Source organism: Pangasianodon hypophthalmus, chromosome 1 (assembly GCF_027358585.1).
Source record: "Pangasianodon hypophthalmus isolate fPanHyp1 chromosome 1, fPanHyp1.pri, whole genome shotgun sequence".
Taxonomy (NCBI): domain Eukaryota; kingdom Metazoa; phylum Chordata; class Actinopteri; order Siluriformes; family Pangasiidae; genus Pangasianodon; species Pangasianodon hypophthalmus.
Window position 1 is genome coordinate 19,104,751 of NC_069710.1, and position 25,603 is coordinate 19,130,353.

The window sequence follows — 25,603 nt, forward strand, 5'->3', positions numbered from 1 at the left end:
AGGCCAACAGCATCTGTTTAAGCTCTGTGTGTGTGTATGTGTGTGTGTATGTGTGTGTGTGTGTGTGTGTGTGTACCGTGTCTGTAGTGTGGTTATCTCTTTCTCTCTGTTAGCCAGGCTGCCTCTGAGCTCTGTAACAAGCAGGCCCATTTCAGAGAGCTGCTCCTGGGCCTCGGCTGCCTCACCCTCCATGCGCCTCCTCCATTTCTCCTGTTCAAGACGGCCCTGCTCTTCCCGCTTCAGGCGCTCTGAGGAAGAAGGCGTGTGAGTAGGCAAAATAAAAAATAAAATCACTGATAAGGATGCTGCATTCATGGTGACAGGGCTGCTTTCATGCTGTATGTTAAAGGGATGTTAATGATCAATGATTGTTACCTTCTAGGTCAGCGATAACAGCTTCCTGTTTGTTCTTGAGCTTGTTGAGACTCTTCACTTTCTCCTCTTCCTCAGTCAGCTGGTCAGCCACCTCATTCAGCCTTTCCTCCAACTGCTTTTTCTCCTGAGAAGAGAAGGAGAGACAGACAAGGTAGAGGAGAAGAAGAGAGCAGAAGGGAAGCCATCACTATCCAAGCCACTGTACCACAACAAACCTGTAAATATAGGAAGCCTAATTTAAGAAGAATCACTAACAGTGCATTTTAGTGCAAGGATTGTCAGAAAGGCATTTTAGTCTTAAAGAGTTCAGATGAAGCATGACTCCTTGTCCTGACTGACTGGATATTTATATATTGCTTGCAGCTTGGTGGTGTAGTGGGTAGTGTGGCCGCTTCAGCAACATCAGTGTCTTAGGATTGAGCCTCAGCTTGGCTGGCTGTCTTTGTGTTACCCACTGTTTCTCCAATCTTCCCTGGGGAGCACTAAAGTGTTATCTTATTTGTGGTCCACAACAGTTGCTTTTTTCCCTGTTTACAGCCTGGAGCACCATAAAGATCATAGTATTTTTCTCTGAGCAATTATTTTATTGACGGCTAGGCAAATATGACAAGAATGTTGCTAAATACAAAAACTGTCCTCATTAAAAATCACTGATTATGATTATGTCCAACCTATACACAACAAAAGCACAGCTGGAGCTATAAGCTGTAAGCTGGAGCTGTAAGCCCTGAAATTTTTAAATTGAAGAGGATATTAGGGTTCTATTAAAAGTGTTGGAATTGAATGCATTCTTTATTTATTCCCTATTCTGCACTACTAAATTAAAGATGAACTAATATGAATATTTTTCTTTAAGACCTTGCTCAGTCTGTCCCTCTGCTCTCCTGCAGTCATGGTCTCATTCTCCAGACTTTTCACTTTGGTTTCTAGAGTAACTTTCTCCAGCAGGAGCCGCTGCCTCGCCCCTTCCTCCTCCTCCAACTGCTCTTCTAAATCCTGAGATGGAGAAATACATGATTTAGGAATACTTCATGAACAGCACAGCCTTCACACTGATAGAAAACAGTTGTTCACACACCTGTACATGTTGCTGCATTCGTTTTTTTTCATTGGCTAGCTGGGCACCCCTCTCTTCCTCTTCCTCCAATCGTCCCTCAAGTTCCCCCAGAACCTCCTCCAGCTCCTGCTTACGGCTGGCCAGTCGTGCTCTCATCTCCTCGGCCTCGGCAAATAACTCTGCCTCTGCCTGAAGCTGGTCTGTGAGGACCGACTTCTCTTCCAACAGCTGACAAGTGATAGATCAATACCCATAAGAAAAAACTGGCAAAACAATAGTTCAGTGACTCTACATTCCTAAACAATAGTTCAGTGACTCTACATTCCTAAACAATAGTTCAGTGACTCTACATTTCTACATATGAATCTGCTCAGTTTCTGTAGCAGATCCGCTGGTCAGTTTATCCAGTGACATGTACACAGAGTTTGATTAGCAAACTTTCCCCATGGTTTATTTTTAGTTTTTTTAAAAAGTTAACAGCATTACTGGAACATTTAAACATGAATAAATAAATATGCATTTATTCTCCCTTTGTCAAATTCAAAATAGTTGTCTTTCATATTTTGAGAGTCTGTAGTGCTAATCAAAAGTGGTAACTTGAAGCACCCTTATGAATTAAAATATGCCAAATTGTCTTATTTGTAGTCTAAACTAATTATTAATGTTCAAGCATTAAAAGATACATTTTGTTGGCATTAAGTCATGTTAGTTGCTTATCTGGACATTTGTAAGCAATGAATTTTATGTAACTGGACCTTCAAAAATATTAGTTAATATTTTGAATACAGGCGTAATGATGTATACAGATGGTCCTACTTTAGCCTAATTTAAGCCGTAGTTGTCATCACTGCAGCAGTTGGGACACAGAGGAAAAAAAGAGAGGAGTGAAATAGACAGTGATTGCTTGGTGTACCTGTTGGTGTTTCCTCTCCAGTTCTACATAGTCATGCTCCACTTTGCTCAGGTTTTCTTTGGCTTTTTGAAGCTGTGCCTCTCGAGCCTGAATTTCCTCATCCTGACGAGTCACCTGCAGCAGAGGCTTCACCTGGGCACAGAGATAAAACGTAAAGGCCTAAGTAACTAATCCTTAACAATGGTGTCAGTTAAGCACTTGATCTGGATAATCAGTGTATGAAAATGATGAAATGTTAACCTATTTCCGTTTGACTCCGCAATATAAATACATGTGGTCCATTGCAGTATGACGCATTGATCGAAAAACACTGGACTGGATTGTGCTGTTTATTACCTTGGTGAAGAGTCTCCACCACTGCCAGTTGCGTAGCTTCAGGTAGGCAGCACAGTTTCTCTGCATCACTCGCAGTGCACTTAGCTGCTGTTGCTTCTTCTGGAAAGCTCTGCCAGAAGAATACATTTTTAATGCAATATGACAAATAAAAAATATGCAAAATAAAACTCTTATTAATACTGTCATGATGCAATATTGTAAATACTCCCAAGAGTTTAACAATATTTTTCGAAATTCTACAAACCAACCAACAAACCCACAGACACACCTTCTAGCAAGGTATCCGCGTGCAGCACTTTGGAATCGGATGATGGTGTCAGTGATTTTCAGATCTCTTTCCTCCTCTAGATGTGCCAGCACTCCGGCTCGGAAAAACACTTTACTCTGCCCCACGCGGAACAAATTCCCGTCCAGCTCCAGAGCCCTGATCTGAACACAGTTACACAGCACTTACCAACTTAATAACAACTGTACGGCACAAAAACACAACTCACACACTCAGTAGCTGTATTCAAATCACAATGAAATGAAAGCTTGCAGTATAAATTATGTAACAGACTGGAGTAAAAAATCTTTGTCAAATATCTAATTTACACTTACAGAGCACTTTATTAGGAACACTATACTAATACAGTGTAGGGCCTCCCTTTGCTCTCAAAACAGCCTCAGTTCTTCATGGCATGGATTCCACGAGATGTTCGAAACATTCCTTTGAGATTCTGGTCCATGATCACATGATTGCTTCACACAATTCCTGCAGATTTTTCAGGTGCACTTTCAAGCTGCGAATCTCCCATTCTACCACATCCCAAAGGTGTTCTATTGGATTCAGATCCGGTGACTGGTAAGGCCACTGAAGAGCAGTGATATGGTGCATTATGTTGCTGGAAGTAGCCATTAGAAGATGGGTAAATTGTGGCCATGAAGGGATGCACATGGTCAGCAACAATTCTCAAATAGACTGTGGCATTCAAGCGAAAATTGATTGGTATTAATGGGTGCAAAGTGTGCCAAGAAAACTGTGTAAAAAAAAAAAAGTGTGGCATCAACAAAATTGCCGTGGTCAAAATCACTGAGATTAAATATTTTTCACATTCTGATGGTCCACATTCTGATGAACATTACCCGAAGCTGCTGGCCTGTATCTGCATGATTTTACATTAGCTGATTGGATACGTGTTATGGCATAGCAGTGTTATGGCATAGCAGTGTTATGGCATGGGTCTCTATGGCCGCCAATGGAACTGGATCACTGGTGTTTATTGATGATGTGACTGCTGATAGAAGTAGCAGGATGAATTCTGAAGTGTATAATGTTATACTTTCTGATAGGACAGCAAAATATACCGCAAAAGCAACCCAAGAGCTTCTTAAGACAAAGAAATTGAATGTTCTTAAATGGCTGAGTCAGTCACCTGACCTCAACCTAACTAACTTTTCACTTACTGAAGACAGAACTGAAGGCAGAAAGACCCACAAACAAGCAGCAACTGAAGGCAGCTGCAGTAAAGGCTTGGCAAAGCACCTCAAGGGAAGAAACTCAGCTCATTAACTCTGGTGATGTCCAGGGGTTCCAGATTTCAGGCAGTCATTGACTGCAAAGGATTTGCATCCAAGTATTAAAAATAAGCCTAATATTTATGATTATGTTAGTTTGTCCAATTACTTTTGAGCCTGTGAAAATGGAGGGACTCTGTAAAATATAGCTGTAATTCATAAACAGTTAATGCAATATTTTTGCTAAACCCCTTGAATTAAAGCTGAAAGTCTACACTTCAATCATATCTTCATTGCTTCATTTCAATTCCACTGTGGTGGTGTACAAAGGCAAAATTATAAAAATTGTGTCACTGTCCAAATACTTATGGACCTGTCTGTAATTGCATGAATGAGAAGGTGTTCCTAATAAATTGCTCAGTGAGTGTATAATCTACCCACACAAAGAAATATACACTCAACCACGTGAACACTCAACCAAAGTCTCATGTAAGACACAAAAACAAACTTCCATTAGCAATGTTTCCTTTATGTTGAGCAGATCTACACTAAAGATTTTAATACTAGCACTCACCATAAGCTCAGAGGCCTGCTTTCCATCCATGAAGGTACGAGGTATAGCATTGGGAGTCAGAATCTCATACCTAACAGACAGCAACAAAGACAATTGAGGATGTAATAAAGAAGCTTTTCTTAGAGCATTATACTTGAAAATAATTTGTCCACTCTCATTACACTCGTATAATGTAAATCATTGTGTAAAGAGAGAGAGAGAACATGAGCGGGACAGAGTCTGAGGCTGAGCCAATGCTTACACAGTCAAGCAGAGAAACACACACAGACCTTTGTCTGAACTCCTGGAAGGGGATACGGTTGGGGAAGCCTTGTCTGCAGATTCTGATCCCCTCCAGCACTCCATTACATCTCAGCTGATCCAAGACCAGGTGAGGGGACAGCTTCCCTGCCTTAAAAGAGAGAGAGAGAGAGAGAGAGAGAGAGAGAAAGAGGCCGAGTTAAGATTACAGGTGTAATTTGTAAGGAATAAACCACAATGGGGGTGTGCTGCTATAGGAAAAAAAAAACCACTATAGGGTGGTGTGACGTCACCCGACGCAAAGTGGAGTTACTATTACCACATTATTATAACATTTCCCAGATGTTTTATTCTTCTTTGTCATTTGCAAGTTTTAAATTTTGTTGTTCCCTCAGCAGCCTCTCTTTTTTCTTTGCAGCTTGTCATGTTACTGTATCAACGATTATATGCTTTTTCTTGTTACAGCATGTTTTTCTTTAACTATATATTAGCCTTGTATTATGTGGTGTTAAACGCCACTGAGAATGAACTGTTACTATAGAAACAACAACATAATAGAATGAGAATAGAACATTAATATAAATTTGTGATTTGAATTACAGCCATGCTGTTATGCAAAACTTAATGACTTTTTGACCAATCAGACTTGAGATTTGAAACAGGCTGTGGTATAAATAATAAGGAAAGGGAAATTTAATCACTACATCATATATTTGTAAAGTTTAAAATCTTATGTTAAAATATGTTTTTATAAATGATACCGTATTCGTAATCAATATTCAATTAACCACATCTTTTAAACTTCTCTCTCACCCTCTTCTCATGGTTGGGGATGATGCAGCGCAGGAAGTTGGGGTTGGTGTTGCGCAGCGTGGCCATCAGTTTGGTCAGTGACTCTTTGTACAGTTGTCCAACAGTACGGAACATTCCCTTCTTCGTCTTCAGTCCAGCTGCTCCAAACGTCACCGGCCCACTGCCCTCTGCCAGACCTCCAGACGCTACTTGGTCCAATCCCACAATCCTCTCCACTAAGCAGGACAAACAACAGGTCGATATTTAATAAGGCACAAATCAAAATGCCAAGCAATAGTTAGGGATAGAGTTTCCTTGTAATGCAAAAACCCCAACAAACTTTCATATATTGATATTATGCTGTACACTTATAGTTTTTTTTAAATGGAATGCGTCAGCATAAGCCATAGACAAAGAAGCCAAAGCTACATGCATTAATTTTATCAGTATATCAGTACAATTATAAGGAAGCCCAGTATGTCCATTTAAGGAGCATGCACATTTAGCAAAAGCAGCAACACTAGTAAAAAAAAAACAACAACCAAAAAAGAGGGTTTTTTTTTTTGAGTTTTAAGTAAACGTGTAATTTATCAGTTAGATAGACAAAAGTTTAAAGCTCTAGCCAAATGTTGCAGAACTAAATATTTGGTTAGAGCTTTAAACTTTTGTCTAACTGATAAATTACACATTTACTTAAAACTCAAGTGGTTGCAATGGTTTAAAGATGTAAATATATTAAAATTATTTGGAATTTTGCTAGGTAATTTAGAATTTAAGTAATAATTCTGCATATGCACAAAACACAAGGGCATGAAAGACACTACACAAGCAGAAACCAGATGCAATCACACACACTGAAATGGTGTCTCCAAACAAAACCAGTGTGTGTACTATAGAAAAGCTATAGTACTGATTGCAACTAAATAAAAAAGGGAAAAGAAGAGAGATGATGCACACCTAAATGGACACAGTACACATAGTACAAGAGCAGTGAAATGAGTAAGAAGGAATTCAATTGTTGACACAGACAGGTGGGAGGATAAACCTACTGCTGTCAGAACCATTGGTCTGCAGAGACGCATAGGAGTCAAAAAAGTAGACACGAGGAAGTGTCTGAATATCTGAGGGAGGGAATAAGACAGAAGAGAAGAGAAATGAAGAGGAGAGACAAAGTAGGAAAGAACAGGAGGTGAAGAGGAAGACACACAGAGAGAGAATATTAATACATGAGAGTGAGAAAATAAATGTAATATTAGTTTATTAGTGTTAGTGGTGAGAAAAATCATTCCAGTGCAGGTTTTATTCAGTTTACTAGAACATCTCTGTCACTGTGTGACACAAACACACATCTCCTCACCCTCTCTCCAGAGCTCTGATATGAAGTGGTCAGATGACTGGTGTAGAAGAGATGCTACATTATCATTCAGAGGATCCATATTCTTCACTAACCAATCGTCAGCCTTGTAGTTCACCTGGAAGGAAGACAAGAAACAGACAGATAACAGACAGAGAGAAACTAAAGTGGAATCCAGTCCTGAATCTAATCTCTGCTGAGAACAGAGCAAAAGTGGCTGACGAAGGAATAAGATCAGACCTTGCCAGCATAGTGGATTATAGAGAAATCAGCCTCTTCACGGAGCTGCCGTGGCCTGAAGAACTTGGGATGCGAGCCTTGCTCAGCCGACAGTTTATCCACAAATGACCGATCTGTTGCCCGTGGAAACCAACATTCTTCATCCAACAGTGCTAACACGCCAGGTGGATGGGCCTGTGGAACCAAACAAGCAACAGTAAAGAACAGGGATGAGCATATGTGAGCTGTGCTGTTACAGAAAATTAATCAACACCTTCTGACCAATCAGATTCAAGAATTCAACAGCGCTGTGGTACAATAAAGAATATTGTCAGTCACCAGTCATTTGAAAAGAACGTAAAGTAAATAATGTCTAACTGAATTGATTGATCTATCAGTTGATGAAAATAAAAACTCTTATACTCAGTGACATGTTGCAAGTCACTCTCTCTCTCTCACATACACACACACACACACACACACACACACACACACTGACCGGTCTCTCAATAAGGTCGATGCAGGGCTGCAGGTCGAGCCCAAAGTCGATGAAGTTCCACTCGATGCCTTCACGCTGGTACTCCTCTTGCTCCAGCACAAACATGGTGTGGTTAAAAAGCTGCTGCAGCTTTTCATTGGTGTAGTTTATGCATAACTGCTCAAAGGAGTTCAGCTGGAGAAGAATACAAGAGAACATAAGAAAAAGGAGAAAGGATAAGTGTACAGAAGAGCTCAACTTTTCAACTTTCCATATTCAAATAGATGTGAATCATCTATTTCGGTGTCTGGTGTCTTCACCTCGTCATCAGTCTTACCTGAAAGATCTCAAACCCAGCGATGTCCAGGATGCCGATGAAGGAGGCTCCTTGTCTCTGTCTGCGGTCCAGAGCTCGGTTGATGCGGTGCACCAGCCAGCGGAACAGGCGCTCATAGGTGGCCTTCGCCAGAGCCTCCACCGCAAAGTCTGCCTGAACACACACAAAAAAATATATATATAAATATTAAAATTCAAATGCGCACATTAGACCATCACAACCACCAACATATGTACACTATCACACTCACGCACCTGCTCCTTGGTCTGTGCCTTCTGCACATACTCGCGGCTCACTTTGATGCGGGGAGTGAGGATTGCTCGACTGAACTCCAGCACACTGATTCCCAGCAGGTGGCACAGTTTCTGTGCAGCTGTATCGTCAGGCATAGATGCCTGGTCCGAGTTCTTCTCCTTCTGAAAGGTGATGTTCCCGAACTGCAGCACGGCAGAGATCACCTTCAACATGGCTGAGAGCCAAAAACAGGAATTAGACAGTGGAGACAAATGTTATTTTATGCTATCATAGGAAACTAATCTGCAACAGGATGGTTATGTAAAGTGGAGCTACTGTTAAAACCCCAAAGATGATTATTTTCCAATAACAGCACATCCCAAAATGTTATATTATTCTTAAAAATAATAAAAACAAAGTTGAACAAGCATATTAACATAAAAGACAGCCCTGCTATCCTTCTGACCAATCAGAATACAGAATTCAATAGCTCTGTGGTATAATAGTTTTTATTACATTTAGATTTTATATAGAGTCCGTTTTCTATTTTTAAATATTTTATTCCACCAATTTTCTATACAGACATGCTTTTCCACAGTAAACTGGATCTCGAGTCACACAAATGTTATGTTTATTAATTAATCAATTAATTAATTATTATTTTTCAGGTAGTTTTGGAAGGAATATTTCTAGTTTTCATTCATAGGGATTCTGGGAAGAGATCTTATTTCTCTTTCTTACATGTGCACTCCTCTTGTGTAAAACCCATGATGTTCATGGAGTCCATGGTCTGAGTGAAGTTCTCAGCCTCACTCTGACCTGGAACAGGAACTGAACCCCCACACAGGAAGCGATACTGATCTGCACTGCCCAGGAGCAGCTCGGCTACATAGACAGTACAGGAGCATATGGTTAAAAAAAAGTTTGAAAAAATCTAACTGTATTGAAAGAGTGAGGAAGTTTGACTCTGTGTGTGTTTGTGTGTTGTTACCTCTCACGGCCTCAGAGGCTCCACTGAGTAGCTGGTAGAAAATGTGGAAGGTTCTCTCATCTTTGGCCTGCCGGATGGCTCGAGACTTCTCCAAGAGGTCTGAGACACACACACTAGTTAAGGGCACACACTTAGTCCAAGGAAATACAACACAAATGATCAGGGGCAACTGAGTGTTGAAGAGACTCAATAAATCAAGAACGAACTGAGGCAAAGTGAATAAAGATAATAAATAATTTGATATTCTTCATTCATTACAGTAATCAAAGGATACAGGTCTCAATGTTGGCACCAACTATGTATCCAGCCACATCAAAATTAATACGGATAAATTTACCCTGAAATCACAGCAAAATACATTTAAAACTAGATGCAAAAGACAATTTTAACTACATACAGCATTTCACATATCTGCAAACACATCTGCAGAATAAAGTGGATAAAAGAGTCTTACAAATCTGGAAGAATTGTCATTTTTGACGGTCTTGGCATTGCCGAAGGCCTCTAGGATAGGGTTGGCCTGCAGTAGCTGCCTCTCTAGCTCCCCCTACAGGATACAAAGAGTAATGTGTCAATAACCTGGAAAAAACCTATCTCTGCCCCAACACTGTGTGACACTGCAAAGCTCCAGCAACTACAAGGTCCAGTATAAACAGAAAACAAGCAAGAGAGAGCAGCCAGCCATTACTAAGCACTACACACATATTAGTAACTTATTAATAGTCAGCTATTATAAATTAGTAGCAACTATTATAAACATGGCTATAATGAAGGTGGACAACCTCAGTCTTTAGATATGTGCACGTTTGGGGATGTGTTTAAAAAAAAAGGCAACCCTCAGGCATACACTTTCTGCGGCCGACAGTTGGAAAAATAAATCTGACTGAGGCTGGACACCGCTACTGTCCCTGCTAAGCTCTGCTAAGGCTACAGTGAGCTCTACAGGAGAACAGCAACGCAGCACACAGTCAAATCATTTGCAATCTCCAAACTCAGAGTCAGGCCATACTCACATACTGCACACTCTGTTAGAGCACAGCAATAAAGGAAGGGATGGAGTGCAGGAGAAACACAGGGGAAAAAATATGACAGAAAACACGTTCAAAAAACTGCAAACACAAAGACATTTTTAAAGGAACATATAAACACACAAAACAAATGAACCCACATTTAAAAAGTGCACAATGTGGTTATTATGACAATGTGGCTTATACACTGTAGATTAGATTTATGATATTTGAAAACCACCAAAAAGTGTAAACAGCAACGCTTCTGATCTAGTGGGACTAACATCCCGTGTACAGGTGTCAAACTCGAGGCCCATACGCTGAATACAGACCACTGCCTCAATTCACTGGATTTAAATGATAGTAATATTAAAATGCCCTATAGCACACTACCAGCATTTTCACTTTTTCACAGCCTTGCTGGATTTGGAGTTTTCATAATGATAATTAAATCTTGAAATGCATTCTGGTCATCAGCTCCACTAATGCCTGGTGTTTTTCTGGCTACACAGAGATTAGAAAAAAAAAAATAGTAATAGTGAGTACATGATTGTTCTTAGAGGACATTATCCGGTGTAATTTCTGTGACTGCTACGAAAGAATACAATTAAGTCACCATTCGGACTAAACATGGTAACCAACCTGAGGACCAGAAAGAGCACAAAGTTGTTACATTACAAAATAACCTTTGTACACAGCTGGCTGTATTTACAGCAGCAACAGCACAGAAATATGCAGCAGTGTGAGCAGATTTTACTGTTTCCAAGGAATAGACAAAACGACAAATGAAAACATACAATTCCAATATTTGTTTAATTAATTTAATTAGCCTAAGTAGGCTCATAATTAAGTCATTAGGATCATACATTTTATTGCCTAATATTGCATACAGTTAAAAAGTCAGTTTAAACCTTTTTTTCCTAGAAACATCCTACATTCTAATTTAAGAGTGCAAACTACAGTTTAAAGGTTAAAGTGGTGGAAACTACAGCAAATTAAGCAATGATATCAACACAATGTGTTAATAAATGTTCTAAAAGGTCTTATTAAGTAAAAAGTCCTTTGCCAGTGTGGAGGGCATTAACATGGCTGATATGCCATTCGGCTGGTGACTGGCTTAAAAATGTGAAATTAAATCTAATTATTTATTGCATTTTTCATGTGGCTGAATGGCTTCTATAATGTTTGGAAAATTGGGCTGACTATGCCAACACATCCGGCCTTGAGTTTGACACACATGAACTAGTGTACCTCTGATTGTGTGCACACTGGATAAAGAGCAGAGTGTGATATGAATCATAGGGTGTGTTATTACTAAGATCATGACCCACTTACCCTGTTTACAGTACTACTGCCACGACCCAGAGAACGCGTACCATCCATCTTAAGCATGGAGGAGAAGAATGGAGAGGAGAGGACAAGAAAAGAGCAAGAGCGGGCATGAGAAAAGTCAAGAAAAGGCATGTGTTAAAGAAGCAAACCAAAGGAGGAAAGGATAAATATTAAAAGGCCATATGGAGATGCGAGGGCTGCTTTTCTTTATTGCAGCAGGCAGAGCATGAAACGAAGTAAAAGTGCCAGTAAGAATCATTGTCTATGTCCCATGCCGTCACTCTATACTCACCTGCAGAGTGCTGTCCTTGCTGCGGCCAAGAGTGCCACCTTTGTGAGATGATGCCACGTGTGCCAGGTACTGAATCACCTTCTTAGTATTCTCTGTCTTCCCTGCTCCGGACTCCCCTCTGGAACACACACACACACACACACACACATGTAAAATGACCACAGAAACATTCAAATAAACACATGCAGACTAAGCCTAATAAAGACTGCAATAAAAACCCAGCAGGGCTTAAGACTACAAAATAAACACTGGCAAGAGATAAATGGTCTTTGTGGAAACTGTCTTTAGTTAGACCCTCTCACTGGCATGTGCAACACCAAAAAACACAAACAGTGGAGCAAAATTAGCAGCACATAACCAACAGGAGGAACCGGATCGCTTTATATTATTAGCCAAAGTCAAAGATCGGGTGGATAGACTGCTTCTATAAAGGCAGCTGCAGTAGGACAAACTCTCTGCAAAAAATCCAAAAAACTAAAAACGCCTGCCGAAAGAGCTCCTAGCATGCCTCATCAACAAATCTCATACAATCTCTGCTATTTTGAAGAGGCAGACAAATGTTTGTGATTTGACGAGTTTATACTGACTGTAATAATTCTGTAATAATAACCTTTAATACATCTGCTCTACAACTGTAGGTTATAATACTCACGTGCAAAGAATGGACTGATCTTCTCTGTCTGTTAAACGAGAGGGAGGAAAACGGAGAGAGAGAGAGCATTTTACTGTGAGGACACATCTGTGATAACACACACACACACACACAGCACTGTTCTAATAAATGGTTTCTTGAAATAGAAGCTGTTTGGATTTACATGTAAAAGCAGCACTTTGGAAAAAGCTCCCATTACTAAAACGACTTCGTACATTAAGGAAGACCAAAAGCTTTTAATGCATTTTAAAGCATTTTTGTGACAATAACCAAGCCTGCAACTATAAAATGATAAAGAGCACATTAGCGTTAGTAAAATAAAATCAGACAGTACTGGTAGATTGGTATAGAACCAACATGGGTGATATTAATAAATAAAAAAAATAAAATAAAATAATTTTTCAGAAATAAGCTCAGTATGAGTTTATCTTTTTCGACTATCGTTTCGATTATCGTTTTCCACGCGCTGCAGCGCTGTCATGATCAGTTATATTGCTAGTGTGACACAAGTGAAGCAGGGTGGAGCTGTATGTGGTACCTTGCAACATGCTCCTGTATGCTGCCTCTGATATGGCGTAGATGTGTGGTGGCATCTCGTGACGTTTTTTCCCACGATACATCTCCACAATGGACTCTGTGTAGATGGGCAGATTCTTGTACGGGTTTATGACCACACAAAAGAGGCCTGAGTATGTCTACACACACAACACACACACAGAGACAGAGAGAGAGAGAGCAAGAGAGAGAGAGGGAACAGATTATGAAGAAACAAAGTTCAGAAATAACATAGAACAACTTTTCCAGCAACCTTACACCAAATTCCTTGTGTGTATCCAACTCAGTTTGTGTGTGTGCATCTGTGTGTGTGTATTATGTGAAACCTAATCCGTAACACAAAACTCTAAGGCGTCATGAACAAACACCCTGGCACGTGTGTTATGTATGTAACAGTATCTTTAAGACTAGCCACATGTCGTGTCCAATATCACTACCCCTATGCAGGGATGCAGGAAGCGTGCTGGAATTTTAAGCAGCATACATGTGGTGTGAGCTATGACGTCACCCCCGAATGATTGTTAAATAATTTTAGGTTAAGGTCAGGTTGAGCAGAAAACACAAACACAACCAAATGTCAACTCCATAATTTCTGGCATCCTTTAAGAGAAGGGGCAATGTTTATACTCAAACAACAAAAAAATGTACTTTTCTTCCAACAAAATATTTTTAAATAATATTTAAAATAAACAAACATAAAAAACACTTAAAGCAAACAAACCGTTATTTTTTTTCTTTCTTTAAAATTTGCTCTCAGCATCCAATTGCCTTTGACCAAATATTTTTTATGAGTTTGCACACACATTTAATATTCATCACTACAGGGAAAACAAAAGAGCTTTTCATCACAAAAAGACAGATGGTTGTTGACATGCCCAAGCCACATAATGGATGGTAAAAAGATGGTTAAAAATAAACCTAGGTGCTCCTGAGTGGCACAACAGAAAAAACATTCACCCAACAATCGCGAGATTGCGAGTTTGAATCCCGATGATGCCACAAACTGGGCTAGGAGGCAGGGGAGCAAAATTGGGAGGGATAGCATTACTCTCTCCCCTGTCAATCACAGTAACACTAGCCAATCATGAGCATCATCTGGGAGCTCAGGTATGTGGAAGAGGGCAAATAGCTCTTTCCTCTGTGACACAGCATGAAGAGCAGTTTGAAAAGATGTGGTTGGCTGGCATCATGTGACTCGTAGTGTTAGCCTTCACTCTTCCTGCTTGGTAGCTGTCGTATGACGTGGGAGAGCTGGCTAAAACTGTTCATTCATCTTCAGTAAGTGTTTTATTCTGGTCAGGGTCACGGTGGATCTGGATCCTAGGAACACTGGGCATGATTTGGGAATACACCCTGGGCACCATACACACACACACACACGCACACTTGTGCACACATTAACACCTAGGGGCAATTTCAAATAGCCAATCCACCTACCAGCATGTTTTTGTGAGGTTGTAAGAAACCAGAGATCCTGGAGGACACCCACAGAGACATGGGGAGAACATGTAAAACACCACATAAACAGTAACCCGAGCTCAGGATGGAACTAGGGATCCTGGATCTGTGAGGCGGCAATGTTACACCCTGCACCACCCTGCTGCCCGTTGCATTTCATGTATATAATTTTTTTGCTCATTTTTATGAGTTTAATGTATGTTTTAAGAAATATCTCGGAATAAAGTTCATACACAACATTGAAAAAAATAAGTTGTATTCACACAAACACACGTGCTTACATAGATCAGTCCTGAGTAATAGCGTTCTCTCAGGTTGTGCAGGACGGAGGCCTCGTTAAGGCAGGTGAGGTCAGCCATGTCCTCCACTTTACTGAAGCGAGGAGGGTTCATCCGCTGAAGCTCCTCTCGCAGTAGCGTCAATTTCCGGCCACTATCTGTAAGCTCCACCTCCACCTCATCGCCTCGCTCCTCACGCACACTCGCAGACTGGAACAAAAGAAAAAAGTACATCACGCTGCTCTAGACAAATTTGTTTGCCTTATTTTTGTCATTATTTTGCTGAAATCTGCTTCTTCATCACACACATCAATGCTCAGTAATTTGATGACTGCTTGAAAGGAATACTAATGCATCTCCGGATGTGTGTGGGCCTTGTCATGCGAGGATGACAATTTTTTTTGGTCATCGTCCGGTCATGTGCTGTCTTTTAGAATGAACACAGCACACAACCCTCTCTCATACACATACACGACCATGAGAGAACAGTGCATATATTCATGTTGATAGAGACAAGCAGCCTATGGAGGAGTCTGTTTGGGAGTGAAAATAAATGACAGAGATACACTGAGATTGGGAGAGTGAGTGTGAGTGTGTGTGAGCCAGACAGAGGAAGAAAGAAAGAGGGGAGAGTGTTCAGTGCAAGGCTACATGATATGGACAGAAATAGCATATTGTGATTAGATTGCTTCACATCGCAACTGCAATACAGCTTACAAAATGTAAAACCATGTCAAATGAAGGCTAAGGTTAATGAAGGCTTGCACTGATCTGACCAAAATGAATTGTTTTCTTTAGATTAAGCCAATGATTTATTAAAACACACCCTGGAAACTCTGAGATAATAATAATAATAATAATAATAATAATAATAATAATAATAAATTGTGGTTAGATTTCTCACTTGCATATTGAAGGTTCTGTGATAGCACTATAAAGGGCAAAATTGTGCTAATGATTAACATCTATATATTATACAGCAATAAATCAGTGTTTCATTTAGTACATCTACATTGCAGATACCCTCTCTCTCTTTCTTTCTCTCCTCTCTCTGTAGCAATCAGTTACACAGTCACATTCTTTACAGCAACATATTAAAGCAAGGCCTCTATCATGCTGCTGTTTAGCATTCAGTGCTGCAGGCTCTCTGAGAATATTGCTCTATTCATAGATAGCCGTATCAGAGCTGTGGCATGCTGATGAGGAACTCTGTCACTGAGGAGCACAGAGGAGGTTATGAAAGTACAACATTACAACAGAGAATGTTCAGGAAGGGAACAGCAGACTTAGTCACATATTTGAACCTTGATTTACAAAAAACACACACATTTCTATCAGAACATGATTACGAACTGAACTTTTAGGGTGAGATTTTAGGTTGAAACCAAAACAATTTATGAAGTATAACATGCCAGTCCTACAAGGCATGCTGGCACAGGGATCTTTACATCTTGGGCCTGTCAGGAATGTCCCTGCTTCAGTTACCCTACATCTCCTCTCACCTCAAAGCCGTGTTTCTCAGAGGGAACCCAGACAAGCCTCTTGGCCGCCCAATCAGCTTGGCTGGAGGCAGAGAATACAGAGGTGGGCGAGTTCGGCCCCGCCTCCATGGAGAGGAAGCGTGTGACATCATTAGCGCTGCCTGCTGCTGACTTAGCCATGGCTATGTCCCTGTTAGGTAGATAGATCGAGAGAGAGAGAGAGAGAGAGAATAGAGGGGGTGGAGGGGGAGAGAGCAGTTAGGAAACATATGTGCAACATTCTCATACATTTTTTAACAGTCCTTTCTCCATCTCTCTGAAGCCGTCCATCATCCCATATAACTGCCACAATAAATTCCTAATTCATGAGTACAATTGTTCTCATGACTACTTACAAGTGGCGTATAATTTGACATGTAAATGCTGGCCATCTGCTGTGGGTGGCATGAATTCAGATCTGGACTGGCTTTTAAAAATATGGGCAATGGATGGGCAAAAGTACATCAAAATATATTTTGATACACAATACAAAATACCCCAAACATATACTCATGGAATAACTGTAATTTACTGTACTATGCTGTGCTGCTGTTAGCAGTGGTATAAACAGTAGTTTATTGACAACTGCTGTCAAAACTTACTGTAATTTACTGTAAAATCAAAAACTACACTTTTATTTCCTTTACATTTATATGAAATTCTATACATGTGCCCTTCAGTTTTCAATGAACCTTTTCCTCCAGCTTGCTTCTTGAATTTTCAAGAAAATAAACAACTATTTAACATCAACAACAAAAAAAGGTTTTTATTCAAATAAGAGTCATCCAAGTTAGAACAGCAATTCACCAATTTGTCAGCTAGCCGACTCATTAAAATGTCAGTTAATGTGAACACTGATAAATCACTCTAAAAAATGCTACTGGAGAGACAAGTAAGCTGGCTAGCTAATGAAGCTAAATAGTTTGGAAGTACACTTCTATAAATGACAAATTAATTAAAAATAATAATAATAAATGTTTGCTGTATGTTAGACATTAGTTTCAACTAACTTACTGCCAGAACAGTTTGAAGATACAAGGGAGATCTTGATGCCACTCAACTACATCTGACTTAAAAGAAATGTTAAGTGTGAATGACATTCTTGTAGCTAAACATCCCCAGATGCTTTGCATTTTCTAGCAGTTTACTGTGAACACTTTCAATACTACAAATATGCCCACAGTATGTATAACATTATAATATTCTACAGAAATACAAACATAATGTATTGTTAAGAATAGCTTTAAAATTAAAGTATTTTGTACAGTAAAACTGAAAGTCATCAGAGTCACCTCATAAAGGTGAAGTTAGCATTCTAGTGAATTTAGCTAACACTAGGTGTCCTTCAGAAACCACAGCTGGTGGTCTGCACTAAAATGGTAAAGGAACAATCAATTATCCAGTCTCTTTGGTTTTGTATGTATCATTGTACCACGATCACTAACTTTATGGTATATTTTTTCCAATGTTTTAGCAGGAGATCATTGGCATTGCCTGCCAGCTAGCATCCAGCTCCCTAGCTAGTTAACTAGCTAATGCTGCATTCAAGGCGAAGTTGGAACTTGTAATTCCCTGCCTACAACTGGTAAAAGCCCCAAAAACACCCCTTCAAAGTCTTCTTAACTACCGGCTCCATCCCTGTTTACGGAAGGACATCAAATTAACATAGCCGCGCACACTGTGAACAGTGTAACGTCCCCCTTCTGTACTTTTTAAATGAGTTTATAGAAGTACCAGTTTAGAGCAATTAATATACAGGCACAGTACCTGGATAATCTATAACACTGACAATACTAATCACTGTTTTGGAAAGGTAATCAACAACATTAGTGTTATCAATAATGTTAGCCAGTTAGCTCGCTGCTAACGCTTCACGTTCTTGTCTGCTGTTGTTACTGTTCAAACTATTTCAGTTCAAACTGTTGCATGAATGTGTGAAGTTCACTACAGTAGAGCAGTACCAGTAGCCACTCAGGCCTGTAACTGTAAAAGAGTTCTGTTTGAGCTTTTTATGAGTTTTACATGCTCTGCAAAGCAAACAAAAGGCACGCTTTTGAGGGAACATCCATATTTTTTTTTTTTTTACATCGCATGTCGCATGTCAAAGTTACTACAACTTGCAAAAAAGGCACCACAAATGCAGCATAAGTATGATGAATTCTTGAAATCTTTTAAACAACTAATAAACATCCAGTAACAAGTCATGGTGTTTGCAATATGCTGGATAGAAATGCGTCAGTCAACAGAATGATACCTCACATTTCCATTTCAGATCAGCTCTGGTGCAAGACCCAGAATCATACGAGCACCAGAGTCATATGAGCATCAGTTGCATTTCAAATGTATGTATCAGAAATGCAGTCCATTCCTGGGTACTCGTGTCGAGAAGAAAGAAGGAATAGTTCGAATATTCCCCTCACACGTTTTCTTCTTCAGTTACAAATAGCCAAAATAAAGACATAGGAAACACATACCTAAAAAGTAAATATTCCTTTCATATTGTTAATCAGACATAAAGGATGATTAGATATTATATTTCACAACTGATTTAAGATGCAACTTCAGTTCTAATTTGGGTGGTTGATCAGCAACTGAGTAGATTACTGATGTGATCATAAGAGCAACCAGCATGTAATGACTGCTCATTAAGTCAGCTTCAAATCACACATAACGCACCAAAAGCAGAAGTGAGGAGGAGACTTAACACAGAGCTGTTCAGTGAAGGATTCTACACAAGAGATTGACTGCCAGAGATAGATAGATAGATAGATAGATAGATAGATGGAGAAAATGGCAGCATTTATGTGATACAGTGTTCTCCAATTGCTGAGGGATTGTTTAAGAGTGTGTGTGTTAAATGTTCACTGTGCATGTACATGTGCGTGTGTGTATGTGCAAGCGTGTAAAGGAAACACTTGATGGAGTAAGGCTGATGGTGATGTAAAGTGACAAGGCAGATGAGGCAGCATGGAATAGCAGACAAATCTTTAGACAGGGCTTCATACTGCAAAGTAGGTCATCTCAGTGCACCTTCTTCTACCCATTCGCAGTACATTCTTCATATCAAATCATTGCCAAATCATATTCCATATACAGTATACTCATCAGTATACATGTCTATAGTATACAGTCAAGCCACCTCCCTATAAACTACTTCTTACCTGCCATTAGAAGTAGGTTTATTCTAAATGTTATTCTAATGTATACTGAACTGTAAAATTGCACAAATTTGATGTAACATACTGAATCACGTTATCATTATTAACATAAGTAATCTATAATTAATCAGTGAACAATTAACCCCTTAAACTGTCTGCTTATTATTAAGTTATTCACCTTAAAGGTGCATTAGGTAAGATTTGTGAAAAATAGGTGTCTAATGGTTAAATCGGTGGAGTAGAATAAGATTAGAATTTTTTTTTTTAACTCACTGAACCCACCTCAATTTCCACCCATGTACACAAAGCTCCACCCCTAAAGTTTATAGTGGTTCAGCTAGAGCTAGCATTAGCAAGGACTGTCATGACATCACCTTCAAGCACACGCAGACATTCTACTGCTTGAAAGCCAAGTTAGAACTCTAGAAACATCTCTCTACATAATGATTTATGAGGATGTGAAGGGGTATTGGGGGCGTGTCTATAAAATGACTGACAAGAGGCCAATCCAAATACAAACAAAATTCCGGACGGATGGCAGGTTTTCAATTGGGTTTTTTGGGGTTTTTTTTCATCTACGAAATCCACTTGTTTTGAGACAATGGCTTAAGCTATTATTATTATTTTGTAGCATTTCTATATAATTTCCCACATTATTTGTAGAATAAAAAATACAGACTATTCCAGCATTAATGCACATTATTCAGTGACTACACTGAAACTAACAGAAATATATGTATATATGTACAGTAGGTGCAAGTGGGAGGTAAGTACACCTCGACATGTCTATAGCTTCTTTGGTTAAACATGTATAAGCATCGCTACATTCAGTACCACTGCTGTAACTTCTGTTTAAATGGCTTTATTTCATTTAACATTTATTTATAACTAACGAACCATCATCCCATTACCTAGAAATACTATAAACATAAAGCCATAAAGGTGTATATAAATATACAAAACACATTAACATACAAACTAAAACCAATGTCAGCACTAATCAGAAAGTGTGTGTTTTAGACCTATGTCTAAATGTTTTTATGTCAGTAAAGAAAGCAGCATATTACATAAGAGACGCTTTTCAGACAAAAAAACATAATGAAGGCTGCTGGGTTTTGCTGCAAAAATAAGAAGCGAGTGTTACAGTCAAAGTCTCCAGAAGAACTGTGGCTGCTTCTGCAAGATGCTCAGTAACACTTACAGCTCATTTCCTTATAAAACTGCACTAACTGTACCTGAGACTACTATTTTTTTGAAAGTGAAGGATCATCACACCAAATATTGACTTTGTTTCATTTATTACTGTTCACTGCTCTTTATAGTATTTTTTTTAACGTAGAAACATTTAATTTCATTATTTTTGAAGGCATCTCTGCTCTACAGCATTTCTTTGCATGTGCCTAAGACTTTTGCACAGTACTGTATACAGACATTGATATTCTAGGCTCTATTTGCTATGAATAATTATAGGGACTGTAATCAATATGCAAAGTGATCTATAGTGTAAATAATTATATATATGCAATATAAGCCTGGGCACTGTACATATTTACACATGCACATCTCAACTTCATATGCTATAAATAATTATACTGGTGGATTATCACATCTAACTGTTAATACTGTGAATAACTAACATAATACAAGTTATCCGACTACCATGGAGGAGTGCTCAAAATGCCTGCAAAATAATGCCTGCAATGCCTGGAAAATAATTAGGTATAATTATCTTTCACCTGGGAACATGGATAATGTGTAAAAAATACATACTAAAGGTATAAAAGATGGACAACATTGATAACAACATGTCCTATTCTATAGGCTACTATCTAGTGAATTTTTAGAGTAACTTCATTATAGGCAGTTGTGATTTGACAACACATAGTCAGCCAGCATACAGTCGTTTTGATCTGTTTTAGACGTTCCTTTGCTCAACAAGATTTCTGGCGGCCATGGAGTATTTTTAAACTAGCCCAATTTGGCATATAAACTGTCCTGTCCGCTGCTCCATGCATGCAGCAGTGTGATTCCTGCCCCAATAGGCCTCAATTAGCACTTGCTGCAATTCCCCTTTTCGACCTCTAGGTTCAATACTAACTCTATGGAGCTAAAGTGGGCACTGCGTATGCTCCCCAACACCTGCACAACATCTAGAAAGGCAAGCAAATCAATGGAAAATTAACTGCCAAATAGCAAAACAAATTTGGGAGAAAAACAAATTCTCCCAAATTTTTAAACATTTTTGTAATCAGTAAAATCTCCACAAAATCAAAATTGAACTTTTATGGCTTTTAGTATGAATATGTTAACCTTAAGGTTATCTATAAGCTAATGTGCTCCAAAACAATAACAAAATTTGCATTTAGAAGATATATGTATTCAAAATTTACGGTCCCTCTACCGCCAAGACGGATCAGCAATTTTGATGACATCATTCTGCACTTCAGTTTCTCATCAGATTTTCTGTCCAATCAAATGCTCTCTAGAATCTAAAGTGTTCTGCCCCCAACATTATAAAAATCACCTTGCCTAAGTTGTCGTTGTTGAGCGAGAGAAGTCATATCAGCATGGGTTGTAAATGTGTCTTTGGCTGTTCAGAAATGTACGTTTTATTCAGTTTTCCAACTCTAAGTTGGTTAAGAAGGAAATGGCTTAAATTCATTTACTCTGAAGGAGGAGGTATTGCTTGTCAAATACGGATTAGCCCAGGCTGTGAGGTAAGCCAAACGCTACTAACTATTTAAAAAGGGGGAGGAGTCACTCAGTAGGTCCCGCCCTAACTTCCTGTTTCAGTGGAAATTATGTCAACACGTCGAATAACGCTGCGTGTTTCAACGCACTTCACAGTGACTTTAAAGAAGTATTTAGCATTTTATAAGAATGTAAAATGTATGGACTTCTGGAGGAAGACTTCATAAAGATTAACATTTGTTGGACAGCCAATATACACTATATGTCCTCATGTTTGTGGACACAAACATGTGATTTTTGAACATCTCACTCCAGAGTTAGTCCCCCTTTCCTGTTATAATTACCTCCTCTCTTCTGGGAAGGCTTTCAACCAACAACCAAGAGCATTAGTGAGGTCAGGCACTGATGATGGGTGAGGAGGCCTGGGATGTAGTCAGTGTTCCAGTTCATCTCAAAGGTGTTCAGTGGGGTTGAGGTGCAGGCCACTCGAGTTCTTCCACTTCAACCTTGGCAAACCATGTCATCATGGACCTCACTTTGTGCACAGGGGCATTGTCATGCTGGAACAGGTTTGGGCATCTTAGATCCAATGAAGGGAATTTTTAATTCTACAGCATACAAACACCTCCTATACAGTTGTGTGTTTCCAACTTTGTGGCAACAGATTGGGGAAGAAACACATACGGCTGTGATGGTCAGGTGTCCACAAACATTTGGCCATATAGTGTATATGGAAGAGCCACCAGTGAAAAGGTGTATGCTGGAGATTGCCACCCCAGTGACAAGTTATGGTACAGTTTACTACCATTTTTCCCTGAAAGTGTATGAATCAGTGCTGCGGCATGAAATTTTGGATATAGCCACTAGCTTTGGTGATCTGTGAATGTTCATCATCTGTCAGTAAGACAGCTGATGAGTGTGTAGGCAGTGCTGAGAACCTCATAATCGCTGTATGATTAAATAAAAAACTCTTTCCATCAGAGCCAAGCATCTCCAGCTACATGCGCGCGCCCGCGCCCATCCTCTAGTCACGTGGTGCTGATTATAATACCTCAGAGGATTTCACAATGAATACACTCACTGACTTATTGATAAGGAATGTATCCATTTTTATTCATTCGTTTTCGATTACATGTATATATGTAGCTATATAACGAAATACATGTTGCCGATACGCTCTATCTAAAAAAAAAAAAAAAAAAAAAAAAAAAAAAATGATGGCGAATGCCAGTGTATCTCAGGCCACGCGCCCCGATTCGTCTCCGTGGCAACACTGTCTGAGCCCACCAACGCAGACCACACACACACACACACACACACGAAGTTTAAGCAGAGGTCAGTGCAGGATCTGAAAGAAGGGAGGGATGCAGGGATGGAGGGATGAAGTTGAGGTAGGTGGATGTCAGTGGCAGGAATATGGCAGTGTAATAACAGCCTAGAACAGCATGTTAGCGCTCATTAAGCAGGCATAAGGCTTCTCTCACTCTTCATTCACTGTTCACCTTCAAACACATGCTGATGTCTAAAGCTCTACTCTCCTTTACAACACACACCCAGTCTACAACAGCCTGCATGTCCTCTGAGCAACCACACCTCGCGCGCCAGCCTGCTCTGTGTGTGTGTGTGTGTGCTGAATAACTGAACAGACACAGGTTAGGTGCACACACACACACACACACACACTGGTGTTCAGGTTAGTATAAGACACTATTCCCATATTGTAGAAATACAGAAATATAATGTTTTCTAGCCCAGTAACCGCTAAACAGTTGTGGTAATAAACAAGGCTTATTAATATCAGCTCATTCTAACACTAGACTCCACACAGGCCACTTAAACGCCCATATCCATACCGTGCCTTTAATTCATGTCTATCTTATTAACTATATTAAGCGAATACGGGGCGATGGAGGTTGTTTAAAGGAAAGATATAAATATGAGGACTCCTTCAGAAAGCCAGGGCGCTTTCCGGGGTGTGCTAACGGCTCCCTGTCTGCACGCCTGTGGACACTGCCGCATTTGGACAAACCTCGCTGCGTTAGCACGGGGCTAAAGCGCTGAAATCAGATAGCCCACCCAGAACCAGGAGAAAGCGCACGGCTCACCTCCGCTCTGCAAGTCCGACCGACGAATATGACGCCAAAGGCCAAGTAAGGCGTTTTCTGTCTCTCTTTCTTTTCTTTTTTCTTTTTTTTTTCAGCTTGTATGAAGTAATACTGCGAATGCGGCTTTTCCCATTACAGCGCTCCAGGTAGAAAGCCGCACACTCATTCACACTGAGAATAAAAAGGAGACAGAAGTGAGGGCAAGCCGGAGACTTCAAAGCAGCCCGAACACATCCTCTATCCGTCCAATAGTTTTCATAGCCGGCGACGAATATCCCGCCTTAGTCAAAACAATAGCCAATAACAGCTCAGGATGGCTCTTAAAACCCGCCCACTGAATAGGACAGTCCAGCCACGCCTTTGGACTGGTACACTTTCAAAAGCCTACCGCATACTACCGTACTAAATAGTACGCGAGACAGCGCGGAGCCGTTACCCAATGGGAGAGAGCGCTGGGAGATGGACAGGTGGGCCAGCCAATTAGAGCAAGGGAAGCTAGAGCGCGTGGGCTGGCTCATGGATGAGGAGGCCAATGAGAGCTGAGGAGCAGGTGTCTGCTGCGCGCGAGAGCCCTCTTGGATGATAACAGCAGCGCGATGCGTGCGTGCGTGCGTGCGTGTGTGTGTGTGTGTGTGTGTGTGTGCGTGCGTGCGTGCGTGTGTGTAAATTCAGAAGGCGCTGCGTGAAGAGGCTGCAGCTCCAGATTCCGCACTAATGCGGAGGAATTTCAGATTTGCACCTTTCTGATACAGCAGGCTTAGGTTAGATGTTTCAGATAACAATACATCCAGATAGTATTAGGATTCACAGTAGGATATGCATAATATAGGGTAATATAATAATAATAATAATAATAATAATAATAATAATAATAATAATAATAAGTATATTTATTTATTAAATATAAATAAATATTAAATAGTTAATAATTATATTAAATATAATTGTATATTTATAATTATATAAATATAATAAATTATATTAAATATAATATAAATAAATAGAAATAAATATTAAATAATTAAATATATTTATTTATAATAATAATAATAATAATTATTATTATTATTATTATTATTTGTGGTAGTAGTAGTGTAATTATCATCATCATCATAAACATTTTTTTTTTTGATTTTTGAACAAGTAGTATATCTAACA

General features: G+C 39.6%; 1 protein-coding gene across 7 annotated transcripts in view; it reads right to left on the reverse strand.

Annotated features, from left to right (window-relative positions):
• myh14 (myosin, heavy chain 14, non-muscle) overlaps window positions 1-24,663 on the reverse strand; it is a 35,657-nt gene extending 10,994 nt beyond the window's left edge. For 2 of the 7 annotated variants that reach the window (XM_053234933.1, XM_053234928.1), the window contains exons 1-27: window positions 24,446-24,663; window positions 16,474-16,642; window positions 14,975-15,181; window positions 13,219-13,375; window positions 12,681-12,708; window positions 12,029-12,146; window positions 11,740-11,787; window positions 9,852-9,944; window positions 9,672-9,735; window positions 9,398-9,496; window positions 9,148-9,291; window positions 8,427-8,641; window positions 8,173-8,325; window positions 7,857-8,030; window positions 7,379-7,552; window positions 7,142-7,256; window positions 6,834-6,905; window positions 5,806-6,020; window positions 5,022-5,143; window positions 4,753-4,822; window positions 2,950-3,110; window positions 2,682-2,790; window positions 2,346-2,477; window positions 1,454-1,660; window positions 1,234-1,371; window positions 376-499; window positions 77-248 (exon numbers count right to left, since the gene is read on the reverse strand). In XM_053234933.1, coding sequence (XP_053090908.1) covers window positions 77-248; window positions 376-499; window positions 1,234-1,371; window positions 1,454-1,660; window positions 2,346-2,477; window positions 2,682-2,790; window positions 2,950-3,110; window positions 4,753-4,822; window positions 5,022-5,143; window positions 5,806-6,020; window positions 6,834-6,905; window positions 7,142-7,256; window positions 7,379-7,552; window positions 7,857-8,030; window positions 8,173-8,325; window positions 8,427-8,641; window positions 9,148-9,291; window positions 9,398-9,496; window positions 9,672-9,735; window positions 9,852-9,944; window positions 11,740-11,787; window positions 12,029-12,146; window positions 12,681-12,708; window positions 13,219-13,375; window positions 14,975-15,181; window positions 16,474-16,632 — 3,470 coding nt within the window. In that variant the 5' untranslated portion in view covers window positions 16,633-16,642; window positions 24,446-24,663. The remainder of the gene's footprint in view (window positions 1-76; window positions 249-375; window positions 500-1,233; window positions 1,372-1,453; window positions 1,661-2,345; window positions 2,478-2,681; window positions 2,791-2,949; window positions 3,111-4,752; window positions 4,823-5,021; window positions 5,144-5,805; window positions 6,021-6,833; window positions 6,906-7,141; window positions 7,257-7,378; window positions 7,553-7,856; window positions 8,031-8,172; window positions 8,326-8,426; window positions 8,642-9,147; window positions 9,292-9,397; window positions 9,497-9,671; window positions 9,736-9,851; window positions 9,945-11,739; window positions 11,788-12,028; window positions 12,147-12,680; window positions 12,709-13,218; window positions 13,376-14,974; window positions 15,182-16,473; window positions 16,643-24,445) is intronic. The other 5 variants (XM_053234937.1, XM_053234944.1, XM_053234947.1 and 2 more) reach the window with 5 other exon arrangements.
• Window positions 24,664-25,603: the final 940 nt, after the last annotated feature.